Below are 17,349 nucleotides of genomic sequence, written 5' to 3'. Positions count from 1 at the left end.
TTCATGGAGCCTCTCTTCTTCAGCAGTGTAATCAGCATATCTACTCATTTATATAAACTATATTTGAATACTCCCCTTAGAAGGGATGCTGTGAAGATGAAATGGAATAAGGGATATAGGGCACCCAGTAGGGTACTTGGCACATAATAATTAGGTTAATATCAGCCACTGTTACCATTTATATGCCACATGGTTCAGAAGAAAGTATATGGGCTTCGCAGTGATCTAAGCCTGGGTTTAAATGTCCAATCCAGCCCTTGACTGGGCCTTTGGATAAACTTTCCTCCCAACCTCAAATGATTCACCTAGGGAACAGGAGTAATAATACCTGCCTTGAGATGTGGTTGCAAGAATCAGAAGTAGAGTGGGACACCCACGGTACCCAGAAGGTACCTGATAATTTCGATACTATTTGCTCAAGTTGAGCAAAGTCTCAACCAAAAGTCAGGTCAAGGCCCGGTGTGGTGGCTCACACCTGTAATCCTAGCACTCTGGAAGGCCAAGGAGGATGGATTGCCTGAGCTCAGGAGTTTCAGACCAGCCTGCGCAAAAGCCAGACCTCATCTCTAAAAATAGCCATGCGTTGTGGTGGGTTCCTGTAGTCCCAGCTACTTGAGAGGCTGAGGAGAGAGGATCACTTGAGCTCTAGATTTTGAGGTTGCTGTGATCTATGACACCACAGCACTCTAACTAACAGAAGTCAGGTCAGTCCACCTGTACTCGGATCATTGACTTTTTAAACCTTAATGTAGGACATCACATCAGTCTTGAGGGGTACCCAGGAAATAGTCATTGAACAAAATCACTGACTAAAGAGTAGGAAAAAGCAGCTGAAAAGTAGAGGATGGGGGAGGAGGCGAGGGTAGTGAGATGACCCCTTTAGCCTTGCTTAAAATATTACTGGAGTTGGCAAGGGAGGCACAAGAGCCGCTGGGGGACAGCTAACATAGAATGAACCCTGGGGCCAGTGCCCAGCCCAAGCTCATCTTCTCTCCCTTCCCCTGCACCCCTCAGGGGAGGAGCAGCTGCAAGCAGCCAGCAACCTCTAAAATAACCATCCCATCAGTGGGCCTAGCAGTGTTGAGGCCCTGAAATAGATGAAACTCTAGATGGAGGAGCTGGGCAGAGCGCCTTCCACCGAAGGGACAGCAAAGGTCGCAGCTGAAGTGAACCGAAATCAAGTTGAAGGTCAGGCCAGTGTGTGGGCCCCCCAAGCCATGAGAGAACACTATGGGGCCAATCTCAGCCCAGGACTGCACCTGAGGTAGGGCTTAGGAAGACCAAATGGCAACCTGTAACTCTGCGTGGTGGAGTGGCCCCATATTTGGAAGCAACAAGTTATGTAATCAGGGCTGGACACATGAGGCCCACTTTGGAGGTGTTTATGACAGGGGAGGGACAGCACAAGGCCCCGGAGATGCTACTGTACTGACTGACTCCCCTTCCTTGCCCCCTCTTTCAGGAAGGACATGGTCAGTTTTTACCTCCTGCCTGTTTTGGTACCTGGCAGTGGCTCTACAGATCCCTAGGGCCACAGCAGAAATAGCCAGGCCCTGAAAGGGCTGGGAGGTCCAGGTCAGGTGTGTCCTCCCCCCAGGGTGGCAGTCAGGGCACCTACTCACTGACCTACTGTGTTCCCAGCCCTAGGCAGCAGGTTTGTAGAGAGGAAGGAGCCAGGCCCTGGGCCCTACAGAGCCAACAGCCACCGGGAGTGCCAAGGCTTAGTAGCAGGAAAATATCTGAATACTATTTAGTTGCAAGAGTCTTAGCATCTCAGGTCAGACAGGACCTTAGAGAAATGAGGAACTAAGGAACTAGGAAATCCATTTATCCCTGCCCAGTTCTCACTCGGCCTCAGCTAGAATGCCCCTAGGGACAGGAAGCTCACTACCTATCAAGACTACCTTTCCTATATCTTTGAATAAATACGTATTAAAAAAACTCTCCTTGTATGGATCCATATGTATCCTAGATCCACTTCTTAGGGCTCCCTCTGAGTCTTCTCTTCTTTAAGATAATTATCCCCTTTAGGATAAAGATCTCCAACTGAGACTCAGGTCCCCTTCCTTTTTCAGAGTGGCTTAGGGAAGGCATCTTGGAAGAACAGGATTTGACCTGGGCTGAAGGATAGGAGGGTTGAGATTCACAGACATGTGATGCTTGCAGGTGGGAAAACTATTACTGAATACCTGGAGAAGGGTCTGGGCAAGACCAGCAAGGAAAGAGGAAGAGAGAGGGGAGAGGGCCCAAGTTGAGGGGGCTACCCGATGGGGCCAGCTGTCACTCAGAGAGCCACCCAGCCCTGACACATGCTGCCAAAGAGCAGGGTAACCATGGCAGGGCCTGAGCACTGGTGTGGGGGGCCTGGAGCAGGCAAGAGCCTCCTTCAAAGCTGGGCCTGCCGCAGTGAGAATCTTGTTTGTTTACATTCTCACATCCGGAGCAGTGGATAATCTTTAACCATGGGTCAGCCTGTAGCCACTGGCCGGCTGGTGGGTATCTCCGGCCCCTGTTTGGAAGGCCTGCCAGCCAGCTCATTTATTATCTCCATAAACATCCTCCTGCTGGTGCACATCAGCCACGGGCGGGCGAGGAAAGGAGCTGGGGAGGGTGGGTGTGTGGCTAGGATGGGCAAAGGGGAGCCTCCATCTCTCTGGGCAGCGCCCTGAAACCCACAACCCAGGAAGAGGGGAGAAACAAACATGCTTTCTGAAGCTCACGAAGGGAAGGGCAGAATGTCCTAGAATCACTCACAGTCATAGACTCAGATTTATAGAATCATCAAGCCATAGGAGTTTATAGTCTCAGAATCACCTAGTCTACCGGGTCTCAAGCTTTTTTGTTTTTAAGCAGTAGAATCCTTTTTTTTTTTAATTTATTTATTTTTAATTGTTGGGGATTCATTGAGGGTACAATAAGCCAGGTTACACTGATTGTAATCGTTAGGTAAAGTCCCTCTTGCAATCATGTCTAGAATCCTTTTTTTTTTAAGGTAGTCTCACTATGTGGCCCTCGGTAGAGTCCTGTGGCATCCCAGCTCACAGCAATTTCAAACTCTTGGGTTTAAGCGATTCTCTTGCCTCAGCCTCCCAAGTAGCTGGGGCTACAGGCGCCTGCCACAATGCCTGGCCATTGTTTGGATGCAGTTGTCATTGTTGTTTAGCAGGCCCGGGCTAGGCTCGAACCTGCCAGCTTCGATATATGTGGCTGGCGCCCTACTCACTGAGCTACAGGTGCCAAGCCTGTATGGTTTTACTTTCATCCAGCTATGAAGACTTGGCTGTAAGGCCCCTTCTTCTAGTTAGAGGGCTGGCTTGGGGGTTTGTCTCTTTTGGGGGGTGGAGAAGGGTGGTGCTTTTAAATTATATATTCCTTCTTAACCTAAAAACAACAGGCCTTACCATTTGCATAAACACTTTCACATGTCTACCAAGCTCACAGCTATCTCTGAGGTATAATTATGCCCAAATGATAGATGAGGAGGGAGAGGCACAGAGAAGCTGAGGGACTGCTTAGCGCTGGTGAGTGGCCAAGTCAAATCTTGATTCAGTCAGCCTCCTGCACTTGAAATGTGGGCTTAGTCCCCAATACTGCATGGCCCCAGCTTCTCCCTATACACAGACCCCACCCTGAGTCCCCGCCAAGGTCCTTAGAACTTTATCATGGGCCTAGCCGCAAACATGAAATTGCCATTTCCGTAAGTTAGAAATAGTCCAATATTGGCAATTACATATATTCACTGTGGCAGAAAACTAGACTGCGCAGTAAACAAGAGAACTGGAAAAAGAACTAAAAGGCAGACCCAACCTCATCCCTGAATTGGGCATCCTGGCCACCCCAGTGCCTCTTCCTGGTACCAGCATTGCTGGGGCCCGGCCTACTGTGCCCAACATATGTGGCTAGTCCTTGATGCCTTGAGCTCTCATGAACTCTACTCTGGAAAGCACAGGGGGTACCCATACTTAACAGGGAGATCAGATGGACTCATCTAGAAAATCTTGGAGGCAATGTAGCCCAAGCTCCTGGGTTTAAGTCCCAGCACCACCAACTGCCAGCTGTGTGACTCTGGGCAAGTTATCAGACCTCTCTGAGCCTCTGTTCCCTTGTTTGCAATATGAGGGCATTAACAACTTTCTTTACATACAGAGAGGATTTATGCTGTCTTCCTAAACAGCAGTACAATACATGCTTCAAGACGCTTATTCTGCTTAGACCTCTATGTGCTTCAAGAGGAAGTGGAGGGCTGCCTTGAAGAGAGGAGGTCAGGGAAGGCTTCCCAGGGGAAAAGAGGGTTTGGTGTGGGGCACTGATACAATTGGCAGAATTTGGGGTGAGCAGAAATGAAGAGCCTGGAAGAGTCTTTGAAACAGAAAGAACAACCAGATTTTTTTCTTAAACAAAAGGAAATGAAAATTGTCAAAGAAGAGGAAATCATGATCAGTATCCTCAACCGTCCCCCCACCCAAGAGCTGGCTCAGGCTCCTTAAACTAATATTTGCCTCTTGGCCCCTGGCAACCACTGCTGAAGGTAAATATTAGTTTAGCCTGGGAAGCAGAAGCCCCAGATGGCAGTGTGGTCCTCAGCTGGGGACTCTTGGCGCCGCCCAAGCTGAGGCACATCCTGACAAGGTACCTGACCCAGGCCCCAACCTCCGGGGTGCACAGCCTCTCACTGCAGGGCAGCAAGACTGGCCTGCCACCCCTGAGAACCAAGCCAGCAGCATTCTGGCCCCCAGAAGGCTACCCCAAGAGCCTCCATACAACTCTTTCCTCCTGCGCACATAGAGGGATAAAACAGAATGCCATGGCCAGGTGTGGTGGCTCACGCCTGTAATCCTCACACTCTGGGAGGCTAAGGTGGGTGGATTGCCCTGAGCTCAGAGGTTCGAGACCAGTCTGAGCCAGAGTGAGACCCTGTCTCTACAAAGAAAAAAGCCGGGCACTGTGGCGGGCACCTCCCAGCTACTTGGGAGACTGAGGAAAGAGAATCACTTAAGCCCAACAGTTGGAGGTTGCCGTGAGCTATGATGTCATAGCACTCTACCGAGGGCCACAAAATGAGACTCTGTCTAGATTTAAAAAAAAGAAAAACAGGATGCCAAGATCCCTTGGGAGACCCCCATACCTTCCCAGCACCCTCCTGGGCTCAACCACTATCACTCTGATGTGCCAATAGGTCTCCTTAATTTGACTAAATTCCCAAATCAGCCTGGGAGATCTGGATTCCTGGCCTAGCCTTGCTTCTGTCCAGCTGGGAGAATTTGGGCAAGCTCCTTCCCATCTCTGGGTCTTGTACTTCTCCACTTTTAACCACAATTATTCTTATTAAATGAACAACTTGACAGCACAGAAGCTGCTGGAAGCTTTCTACTCTCATGGCTCTTTTCCCTGTGATGCATACACAACCCACACTGGTGCATGCCCCTCACCTCCACAAATCACCCACTACCTTTCTACTTCATACCTTCCCCAAAAGGATCTGCTCCCCTACTGACCGCTAATGCCCCACTTCTGTACCTGTGCACACACCCCCACCGTCTGACCCAAATGATTCCTCATCAACCAAGTTGTTTTTACCTCTGTTTTTACCTGACTTGAAACTCATCTCCTACAGGAAGTCCTCCTGGATTGCTTCCAGCTGCACCCTCACAGTTTTACTCTTCAGTGCACACTTAATTGCAGAATTGGATTTAGGCCACCTTACATCAGTCACATGGTATATCCCCAGTGGAAACACCTTCCAAGAGAGGGGGTGGGTTTTAATTTTCCATCTCCCCCCCCTTCCCCTGCAGAGTGCCTGGGCCGTGGTGGGTATAGAGGGATGCTCAGCACCCCGTACATGGAGTCTTGGCTCACCAGCCTTCTGCCAGGACTCATGGCTGCTCCTCCAGTCAACTTTTCTGAGAGGAGCAAGAAGACTTTGAAAACTGGGAGAGAAGCTCCTCTCTCTAAGTATTAATCACCCCATAAAACTTGTGTTTATTTAGTTGCTGGCGGGTCCTTCTTCCTGGAGGTAGGAAGCTGTTATTCTTGGAGATACCATCCTGGGCTTGGGCCAGCACACCCTGAGGAAAGAGGGTGATCTGCTGAGTGCCAGCATAGTGGGAGGCAGGCCGGTTTGAGGCCTGCTAGGGCCATGCCATGGGCAACGGTGTTCCTGAATTATGGTCAGGGCAGGGAGGGCAGGATGAGGGTCAGTCAGGGAGAGACACCAGTCCCTGCCTCTGCTCTGTCCAGGGACACAGTCCATCCACCTACAGGCTGACCTGCATATCTACTACGAGCCAGGCGGCCTGGAACGCCGTGAGTGTGAGGAACAGAAACAGATCAGGTGGGTTTTAGAGGGCTGTGGCCACAGATTCCAGACAGAGAAAGGGATGGGGTAGGCCCAGCAGAAAATCCCTAAAGATCAGAAACTGGTTTGGAGAATAATCACCCAGGAAAGACTGGCCCAGCCTCAGAGCTGCCAAGACAGAGAACAACTTTCTTTAGAGGAGAGACAGCAGCTGGGAGGGGACACCAGGGAAGGCAAGAAGAGCCAGGGGACACAGGTCAGGGGAGAGAGGGAAAGGCCCAGAGAGAGATACAGAAGGAATGAAGTGGCAGGCAACTGAGAGAGCAAGAGGTAGGTAGAGGGGAGAGAGGATGAGGGAAGGAAACCAACCCTGAGGCTGTGCAGCAGGGCAGCCAGATGACTCAGAGGCAGGGGCACCAGCTGGGGCAGAGCGGTTGTGCCCACCTCAGAAATCTCTCCAATGGAATGCTTGCTCTAACTCTTTTTTTTTTTTTTTTTTTTTTTTTTAATTTGGCCGAGGCTGGGTTTGAACCCGCCACCTCCGGCATATGGGACCGGCGCCCTACCCGCTGAGCCACAGGCACCGCCCCCTAACTCTTTTTTTTTTTTTTTTTTTTACTTACAAAAAAAAAAAAAAGAAGAAATCAGTTTAGGAAGAACAGAATGAAGAGATATTTTAATCTGCTCATTGAATTTAGGGGTCATAATCAGTGTTTGAAAATGCCCAGGGATTATGTTGATTTACAGCTGGGACGGGTGTACAGAGAGGAGCCTGTCGGGAAATCTAAATGAAACCGAAAATACCGCTGCAAACCCATTTATAGTCAGAGAGGGGGTGGAACGGACGCCTGGGCTCTGGTCCCCAGTGGGCCCTTCAGATCAGCTGTAGGCTCTCCCCAGCCCCTAAGCTGGAAGCCCCAGTCACCTGGGTGGTTCCCCTTCATTCCCCCTGCCTAGACCTTCTGGGCATGTGCAGGCCTAGCCTAAGCCTTCTCTTCCAAGAAGCCTTCCTGGAGTCCATCCTCCCTCACTGACCTCAGCCCTCTCTGACTTCCTGCCTCCTTTTATGTTTAAACCTGCTACAGGGTAATGGAAAAGGCATTGCTTTTGGTATCAGAACATCCAGTTCGAGTCCCAGCTTTGCCACATCCCTACAAGGACAAGCCAGGCCTTCCGTGGGCCTCCATTATCTCCTTGCCAAGTGGGGATAAAAAACACTCCTTCTGGGGCCTGCTGCTGAGGGGTTAAATGAGATAACCGGATGGAAATCATCTCAGCAGATGGAAGGGATCCCGTGGCCAGCGTTCAGTGACTCGCCGTCTTCTCTTGGGTTATTTTATGTTTGCTTCATCCCCTTACTTCCTAGTGAGCCGGGGCTGTCTGTGGGTAGGGTGGGCTCTGTGTCAACACCCCCCACCCCTTTGCTTCATCTAACGAGTCATCTGCCCTCCCATTCACCTATCCCACCACTCTCCTCTGCCCACTCCACAAGCCGGGTACGAGAGTCACTCTGGAGAGGAGCCCCCCCACCACATCCTACCAGGACAGAGACATATGGACAGACCCAGGTTTAGCCAATGCCTTGACAGAACTGCAGGCACCATGTGGTTGGACACAAGGGCAAAGAAGAGACTTCCACCCATGAAAGCTTCGGGGGTGGGGGGGGCTTTAGAGGCCTTAAAGCTGGAGTGGGAACAGCCAGAAAGGGCATTTTTTCCTTTGGGAAAAGCAAAAATGGTGCCCCACCTCTTCCACCTGTCCACCCCCCAACAAGACTGTGCCTCTCTCAAGAGTAGAGACATTCTCTGTCCTCCACCTTGTGCTCAAGCCCTGGGCTAAGTCATAGTATTCACAGCCATAATACAGATGAGAAAACTGAGGCTCAGGCAGACATGTCAAGCTAGACCTCAAATTTGAGCTTTGGGACTCCAGTGCCTTGAAGTGTGGGGCCCTGAGGATACCAGAGCAGCACCGAGGCAGTCACAGAAACCTTGGGTCAAGCATTGCCCTCTCCAGGACAGGTGGGGTCAAGTGATGGTCACTGACTCTACTGTGTGTCAGCTGCTCTTCACAAGTCAGCTTTTTAAGTCTTTAAAAGAACCCCAAGAAAGTATTTATTATTGTCCCCATTTTACAGATAAGGAAACTGAAGTCCCACCCCTAGGCCAGGGTGAGGCCAGAATCCGGCCTCAGCCTGTTGGTCTCTGGAGTTCAGGTCCACAAGGGAGGTAACCACCACCCTTTCTGCCTCTGGCAGTGTCAGCCTTGCAGGGACACCCATTTTATGGGGTGGGGGAAGGTGAAAGGCACTGGGCAGGCACCTGGGCTCCCTGCTCAGTTGCTGAGACCAAAAACAGCTGCATTTCAGGCACTTAACATGTCAGGGCGAATGCAGAAACACTTTTATTGGGTTGAAAAACAGAAAGTTCCCAAACTGCTAGTTAATAAAAACAGCCTCCTGATGTTTGGGACTCAACAAACAGACAGGCTTCTGACTCATTTCTCTGTTTTCACTTTCAATGACTTTTTACTCCAATAAAGGTGTTTTGAGAAGAAGAGTTTCCCTGTTTCTAGGCTCTGAAGTTAGAAAGGAAAAAAAAAATAGTTTTCAACTACCTTCCTGACATTTTTCTCTTCAGGAAGAGGAGGGTAGAGATGGCAGAGGAAGGAAGGAATGCTGTTTTAGTGTGTACTGCTACCCAGGACTTTGCTGAGTATTTCACTCCCAGCCTCTTTCTTTTTCTTTTTTTTTGAGACAGAGTCTCACTATGTCGCCCTCAGTAGAGTGCCATAGCGTCACAGCTCATGGCAACCTCAAACTCTTGGACTTAAGCGATTCTCTTGCCTCAGCCTCCCAAGTAGCTGGAACTATAAGCACCTGCCACAATGCCCGGCTATTTTTCTGTTGCAGTTGTCATTACTGCTTAGCTGGGCCAGGCCAGGTTCGAACCCACCAGCCTCAGTGTATGTGGCTGGTGCCGTACCCATGGTGCTACAGGTGCCAAGCCAACTCCCAGCCTCTGTAACTTAATAACCCTAGCAACCCATTTTACAGATGAGGAAGCTGAAGCTCATGCAGGCTCTGCCTAAAGACAAAGCCAGTTTGCTGATAGGCTGATCTGTACCCAGAATCCATGTGTGCACAGGTATAGCCAGGTGGTAAGGATCCTGGACATAGAGCCAGGTGACCTGGGTTCTAGTCCCACATTAACCACAAACTCACTGTGTGCCCCAAGGACTCTGAGAGTCCCCGCGGCCCCTTCTGGCTCTGCCATGTACATTGCTGCTGGGAAGCCTAGCACCTAGCGTTCCAGGCAGCCTTCTGCTCCTCCTCCTTGCCCCAGCGGGTGTCTGCCCTCTTGCTGCCCTGAAGTTGCTGCTGGCAGAGTCCTACATGCCCCAGTATGTTCCTTCTGCTCCTACTCTTATCCTTGTACCCAACAGCCCAGGGCTTGGCGCCCAGCCTCCTGACAGGCTGCAGAGCCCAGGGGCTGAGAGCTCACAGAGCTGGAGACTCAAGGCCAAGCATGGGCTCTACTATTCCTGGGACCTGTGACTCAACCTCCCTGAACCCAAGTCTCCACCCCTATGGGCCCAGCAATGGAGTCTGCCTCCCGGGGCTGCTCTGAGAACAGGCAACAGTGAAGTATGTGCCTGATATGTAGAGTTAATAGTGCTCTACTATATTAACTACTTCCTGGCACCGCTCACAGGCACCACTGGAGGGGCTGCAGAGGGAAGAAATCTCAACCAGCCTCCACCTGTCGAAGCTGCAGGCCTGCAGGAAAGGGCTCTCTGCCGTTCACACAGGGCTCCTTGGGCTGCCACCAGTCAAGGAGGGGTCCCAATGCCTCATGGGATCGAGTGCCTAGAGGCTGAGGGGTGTATCCTGCAGTGGCCGGCACTCACCAAGCAGCTGGACGCCCCGCGTGAGGCCATAGACGTCCACCAAGGCCCACAGCGGGTCTGCCGTGCAGACTCCACTGAAGAAGAGCATGACGGCAGAGTCGTTGATGCGGTGGAAGACGCGACCCTTCTTGTCCACCCAGAAAGCGATGATGTTGCCCTCGTTGGCAAACTCCTCGGGCAGCGCCTTGGCCCAGAAACCGCTCTGGGACACCAGGTCAGGGCAGGCGTACTTGGGGAGCGAGTCAGGGTGGATGCGGGACGGGTCCTTGCTGGTGAAGCCCAGCCGCAGGGCCCCACTCCAGCAGCACTGCTTCTTGGTGATCTGGGTGGCAGGGGTCGGCCTCAGCCCAGCCTCTCACCCTCAGGCCCTCAGGCAGACTCCCAGGAGCGCCACACCAGCCTCCCCACCCTTTCAGCACCCTCCCCTCCCCCATGGAGCCTGGAACACAGGGAGGGTCAGGAAAGGGAATGAAGAGGAAAGCAGGGTGCAGAGAAGAAAAGGTGGGGGGCAGCACGTGACCTGGGATAGCAGCAGGCAGTGGCTGAGAATCCTGAGGGCAGGGGATAAAGAGAGGGCGAAGGCGGGGGAGGCCTACCTTTAGCCTGACTTGCTCGTAGATGAGGACCGGGCGGTTGCTGAAGGTGATGGCGTTGCAGAAGCTGGCCTGCCTCTTGACGGCCTTGTGGCTGAGGTCCATGAGGATCTGGGAGCCCTTGGTGTGGGGGTGGAAGAGCAGCGGGGTGGCCGGGAGGCCCCCACCAGGCAGCACTGGCAGGCAGTGCTTCTGCTTGTGGTGGCATCGGTGAGGGTTGACCGGGAAAGGGCCCCCAATGGAGTCTGCAATGGAATAGGCCACACACAATGTCAGAGAACGTATCTGGTCCAGCAGCTGGGACAGGGTCCCCTAGGGAAGGGCAGAGGGCTGAGCACAAGCAGAAGTCACCCATCGCCCAGCCATTACTGCCACCCTTTACCACCACCCACCCCCTGCCACTGTCTCCTGCCATCTCCCACTTTGCATCATCAGCTGCCACACTCTACTCTAGTAATTTTCAGCCGGGTGTGAAGGGAATGCAGCACACTGGTGTGCCATGAGAGGATCTCAGACGTGCCATGAAAATTTTTAAAGATCATTAATTAAATTATTTTTGAAAGAAGTTCAATGCATAGTAAGTATATTCGTTTTTAATCTTTTTTTGATCAATGTAAGTGTGCCACGGAAGTTTAACTATAGGTTCAAGTGTGTCATGAGGTACAAACTGGCTTACCACCCACCACCCTCTCTCCCATTCCCAACCCCCTGCCTCCCCACCACCACCCACCACCATGAGATACATCACCACTTACTATCTGCCCACCACCAGCCACTGATGTGTTCATTTATTTTACTCAATAAATACACATCTGCTGAATACCAAGCTCTGTCCTGGGCCCTAGAGATACAGACAGGAAACATACACGCGTCCTATCCTCAGAAAGCCAACATAGGAAGAAAGATAGTCATGGACGGACACTGTCACAAAAAGCATACAAGCACCAACAGGCGGGTCACATCTTAGGAAAGCCTCAGAGAGGGGTGGGTATTAGAACAAGGCTGACAGGGCTGGGCTGCGAGCTACCACTGTCCCAAAGGCTTCCTCCCTGCTTTACAGGACCCAAGCCTGCAGCATCCTGGGCACAGGTGGGCTCCAGGGTCTCCTGTAGGAGTCCCTGGCCAGGGAGGCACAGCACTTCCTCTGCAGACAGGTCGTACCAGATCCCAGAGGGACAGAGCTCTGGACAGGGCTTTGTGTTGTTTTTTGTTTGTTTGTTTTTGAGACAGAGTCTCACTATATGGCCCTCAGTAGAATGCTGTGGTGTCACAGCTCACAGCAACCTCAAACCCTTGGGGTTTCTCTTGCCTCAGCCTCCCAAGTAGCTGGGACTACAGGCGCCAGCCACAATGCCCAGCTATTTTGTTGCAGTTGTCACTGTTGTTTAGCTGGCCCAGGCTGGATTCGAACCCCCCAGCCTCAGTGTATATGCCCAGCACCCTACCCACTGAGCTACGGGTGCCACCACAGGCAGGGCTTTGTTGAGGAGAAGACACTTTACAAATGTGCAGTTGATCTCCAGGAGATAGGGCAGAGAGAGGAAAGAACATGTGACTGGATATGGGTGACTTGCGTTTGTTACTAACTGGCTGTGTGATATGAGGGAAGACTTGTCCCCTCTCTAAGACGGTAATAGCAGCACCTACAGCATTAATATGCAGCCTCAGGTCCTGGGGGTTAGGGCAGGAGGTGCTCATTCGTCCCCAAGATCTGCGTCCATCCTCAGGAAGTAAAACCCCACCTGTGTGGTCATCTGGAGGAAAGAGAGCCATAAAGAGGAGGGGGCAGAAAGCCACAGAGTGTGACAAAGACCTTCAGGAAGTTTCAAATTTTGGTCCCTCCAAGGCAAGAACTTAATGATGCAGAGAGCTGGTTAGCATCAGGCCTGCCCAGACCCTTCCACTCCCTACAGAGGGAGGAGGGATTCCAGGAAGAAGATGGGAGACAGGGAGGGTGGTGGAGAGGAATCCTGGAAGTCAGGAAGATCCAGCCTTCTGTCCAGGCTGTGTTTACTTTGGTTTTCGTGCCTTTGCATCACTTTGCATCTCTGCTCCTCCTTCCCCAGAGGGTCCCAGACATCAATGTCCACGGTCCAGGGCCAGCCAGACACCCTGGGCACTGGCTGGGGCCTCTCTGGAGAAGGAGCTCCCCACTTTCCCTCACAAAAAGACAAGACAGTAGTGGCTGAACAACGCAAGGGACTTGGAAGCCCTTGGGCTCTGAGAGCTGCAATTGCTCAGAGGAGACCCAGACAGTCTGAGAAGGCCACCTGGAAGAAACTGAGTGGCTGCTGGTTAGTGCAGAGGAGGGGAGGTCATTTCAGGGACAAGGACAGCTGAGATGAAAGGCAGACAGTGGCACGGCACTGGCTACAGGGGCCCTCCCTAGAAAGATCCTCACTCAAGGCTCAGCGCCTGTGGCTCAAGCGGCTAAGGCGCCAGCCACATACACCTGAGCTGGCGGGTTCGAATCCAGCCCAGCCCGCCAAACAACAATGACAGCTGGAACCAAAAAATAGCAGGGCATTGTGGTGGGTGCCTGTGGTCCTAGCTACTTGGGAGGTGGATGCAGGTGAATCGCTTGAGCCCAGGAGTTGGAGGTTGCTGTGAGCTGTGATGCCATGGCACTCTACCCAGGGTGACAGCTTGAGGCTCTGTCTCAAAAAAAAAAAAAAAGATTCCCCACTCAACCCAGGCCAGCTTCAGCTTCAGACACAGCTTGATGCTCAGTTTCAAAAAATATTGGCTGGTGAAAGGCGACATTACACACTGGTTAGGGATATACCCATATGCAGAAATGAAAGCATAGGGGAAAAAGCCCTCTGTGCGAATGGATAACAAGGAAATACTACTCTACCCAGTGGAACACTGCCCCACACAGCGGGTGGACTCCTCCCCCACAAAACAGACTACTGCCCTACATGGCTGAACACTGCCCCACACAACGGACAACTACTGCCTCCTCCACACGACGGAATATGACTCTGCTGTAAAAAGCAATGCACTACTGACAGGAATAACAACATAAATGAATTTCAAAACCATTTTGCTGAGTGAAATAAGCCAGTTTAAAAGTTTTTATATAAGGGCACACAATCCACGGAGCAACAGCAGGGCCCCTGTTCCCTTCAGAGCCCCTCCTCTCCTTCCGCCCGTCTCATTTTTATCAAATTCCAAGAAGTACAAAACCAACTACAGTGATCAAAAGCAGATAATCAGGGGCCTGGGGTGGTGAGGGGTGGATTACTGAGCAGCACAGGCCACACCTGGGGGTGACAGCTGTGTTCCTTATCTAGCTTGTAGTAATGATTCTATGGGGTGTACGGATGTTAAACTCATCAAACTGGACAATCTAAACATGTGTGATTTATTGTATGTCAATTATATGTCAATAAAGCATTTCTTTAAAACTTGCTGAGCCTAGCCGCTGATCAGACCTCTCCTTTGAGGTCACCCCCTCTCCAGCCTCCACCCAGAATCCCTGGAGCAACTGCAGGTCAACAATCCCTTCAAAACACTTCCTCTTCTCTCCACCCTTCTCAGGTGGGGGTCTGGGCCCTGGGTAAAGGTTCAGAAAACACTAGCTCTAGGCTGATAAGATGGAGACATGTGGGGCCAGAGACACAGGCCCTGGAAGGACATTCAAGGACATTCCCCAAGACCTCCCTTTCACAAGGAGGACCTGGGGGTACAGGCTGGGGGTGTTGGGTACGGGCTAGGGGTGGGGCAGGGCAAGCATAGGGCCAGCACCCTGGCTGACAGCAGAACAGATAGGGAAGGTAGGAAGAGGGACACCGTGAGCCTGGGGGTACAATGTGTACATAGACATGCAGACACCAAAAGATATACTTATGGGCGCACACATACACCTGTGAGCACATGAAGATAATCCTGACCCTAGGTGACTGGAGAAAAAGTACTCATCCTCTCCCTTATCCCTGAGATCAGGAACCTATACATGTACACATACACTGTGCGTGCACACATATGTGTATTCACGTGTACATGGATGTACAAAACAATACACATTAAACACAGACCTGTCACCCATGGGCCACACTCATCTAATAATGGCAGCCATTTGTCAAGCTTACATGCCAAGCTCTGAACTTGGAGTTTTACATACACTTAAGCAGTTTTACCCTTACAGGAAAACTTATAAAGTAGGAAGGGATATTTTTGTTTTTTTTTGTAGAGACAGAGTCTCACTTTATGGCCCTCGGTAGAGTGCCGTGGCCTCACACAGCTCACAGCAACCTCCAACTCCTGGGCTTAAGTGATTCTCTTGCCTTAGCCTCCCAAGTAGCTGGGACTACAGGCGCCTGCCACAACGCCCGGCTATTTTTTCGTTGCAGTTTGGCTGGGGCTGGGTTTGAACCCGTCACCCTCGGTATATGGGGCCGGCACCTTACCGACTGAGCCACAGGCGATATTTTTGTTTTTTGAGACAGAGTCTTGCTCTATCACCCTGGTCAGGGTGCAGTGGTGTGATTACAGCTCACTACAACTGCCAACTCCTGGCATCAAGCCATCCTCCCGCCTCAGCCTCCTGAGTAGCTGAGTCTATGGGTGCCCAACACCATGCCTGGCTAATTTTTTCTATTTTTATCTATTTATTTATTTATTTAGAGACAGAGTCTCACTTTGTCACCTCTGTAGAGCACCTTGGCATCACAGCTGACAGCAACCTCCAGCTCTTAGGCTTAGGTGATTTTCTTGCCTAAGCCTCCCAAGTAGCTGGGACTACAGGCGTCCACCACAACGCCTGGCTATTTTTGTGTTGCAGTTTGGCCGGGGCCCAGTTCCAACCCATCACCCTCCATATATGGGACCGGCACCCTACCCACTGAGCCACAGGCACTGCCCAATTTTTTCTATTTTTAGTAGAGATGGTGTCTCACTGTTGCTCAGGTTGGTCTCAAACTCCTGACCTCAAATGATCCTCCCACCTCAGCCTCCCAGAGTGCTAGGATTATAGGCGTAAGCCACCACACTGTGAGGAAGAGATATTATTAACCATTTTATGGATGACAAATGTGGGCCTCAGAAAGATTAAGTGGCTTTCCCAAGGTTACACAAGCAGTAGGAAAAGTATCTAGGAGATAATCCCAGCAATCCTACTCCAGGGACTATGTCATTAGCCATTAAACACTAACCAGGAAATCATGGGTTTGATATGCTGGGTACATTTTTTCAATGAACACTAAAATACAGTGGTAACTTATAAAATATGAAAAAGAATTTCATCCATGTACTCCCTAAAATCATATCATGTAGCACACTGGGGGATATGGGGCATTCTATTCTCTTGCCACCGAAACACAGAAATGCAAATTGTGTTCTCAGCCCTCACACATTGCCGGTCGGATGCAACCCGGGGCAGCCGACGTGGAAAATGGCTTGGCGGTTTCTTACAAAGTTAAGTGCCTCCCCCGTGACCCAGCGTTCACACTTCTACACATTTACCCATGAGAACATGTTCCCACTACAACCTGTACATGACTGTATAGCAGTTTTGCCCACAGTACCCCCAAACTGAAAACGACTCAAAAGTCTTTCGACTGGTGAATGGATAAATAAAATATGGTTTCCGCTTGATCCAGGTGAGAAAAAAAAAAGGAGAGAATAAAACATGGAACCTCCACACAGTGACGAGTACTCTGAGGTAGAAAGGAACATACCCAGGGACACACACGCACTGAGGACGAACCTCATCAGCACACTACGTAAGGCTGTATGCTGTATGAGTCTTTCTGTAGGACAGTCTGGAAAAGGCAAAACTAGAGGACGGAGATTAGTGCGTGTCTGAGAAAGAGAGATGACTACAGAGGGGCCAGAGGAAATGTTCATAGTGATGGAAACGCTCATACCTTCACTAAGGTGGTGATACATTTGTCAAATGGTTATACATTTGTCAAAACTCACCAAACCATACACTTTAAATGGATGGATTTTATTGCATACACATTATAACTCAATTTAAAATCCAAGAGCCAGATTTTCATTCAGATGGGAGAGAAGAGAGGCTGCAATTTCTGAGCACCCTCCCAGCACTCTCCTCACCCCACCCAGGCCATGGTAGGATTTGGCCCATCTACCAGGAGACCACCAAAGCTTGGCTGTGCCTGTCATTCTAACCCTTAAGTTCCTTCCTTCCCCATCTGTGAAATGAAATAGGGGTACTTTTCCCTGCCCTGTGGGTATGGAGAGAGAGCACCAGGGCAGCTGCTAAGCACCATTCACTGACTACCAGGGCCTGCCAAGTCCTATGCCTGCCTTCTCCAACCAGTGTGATCTCTGAGACCATGGGGACAACCCCTTCTCTCTGTACTCAGCTCACTGTGTGATCAATGACCTGGGAAGACTACTTGAAAACCTATTCTACTCTGCTGGACATCTGCCCTTGGTCTGTGGGCTGCTGTCTCTTGAGAGATCCCAGCTAGACTCCTGACTCACCCCTACCCATGCTCCCAGCCTCCAGTGGAGTCCCTGGGTGCCCCACACCAAATCGGCCATTCCAGCCTCAAGAATAAACACCCCTGGGTTCTGTCC

General features: G+C 51.0%; 1 protein-coding gene across 2 annotated transcripts in view; it reads right to left on the bottom strand.

Annotated features, from left to right (window-relative positions):
- Positions 1-17,349, bottom strand: part of NEURL1 (neuralized E3 ubiquitin protein ligase 1) — an 88,158-nt gene that overhangs the window by 11,169 nt on the left and 59,640 nt on the right. For both annotated transcript variants that reach the window (XM_053583142.1, XM_053583143.1), the window contains exons 2-3: positions 10,801-11,042; positions 10,205-10,526 (exon numbers count right to left, since the gene is read on the bottom strand). In XM_053583142.1, coding sequence (XP_053439117.1) covers positions 10,205-10,526; positions 10,801-11,042 — 564 coding nt within the window. The remainder of the gene's footprint in view (positions 1-10,204; positions 10,527-10,800; positions 11,043-17,349) is intronic.

This window comes from Nycticebus coucang, chromosome 3 (assembly GCF_027406575.1).
Source record: "Nycticebus coucang isolate mNycCou1 chromosome 3, mNycCou1.pri, whole genome shotgun sequence".
Classification (NCBI taxonomy): domain Eukaryota; kingdom Metazoa; phylum Chordata; class Mammalia; order Primates; family Lorisidae; genus Nycticebus; species Nycticebus coucang.
This window is presented reverse-complemented; position numbering and strand designations above follow the sequence as displayed.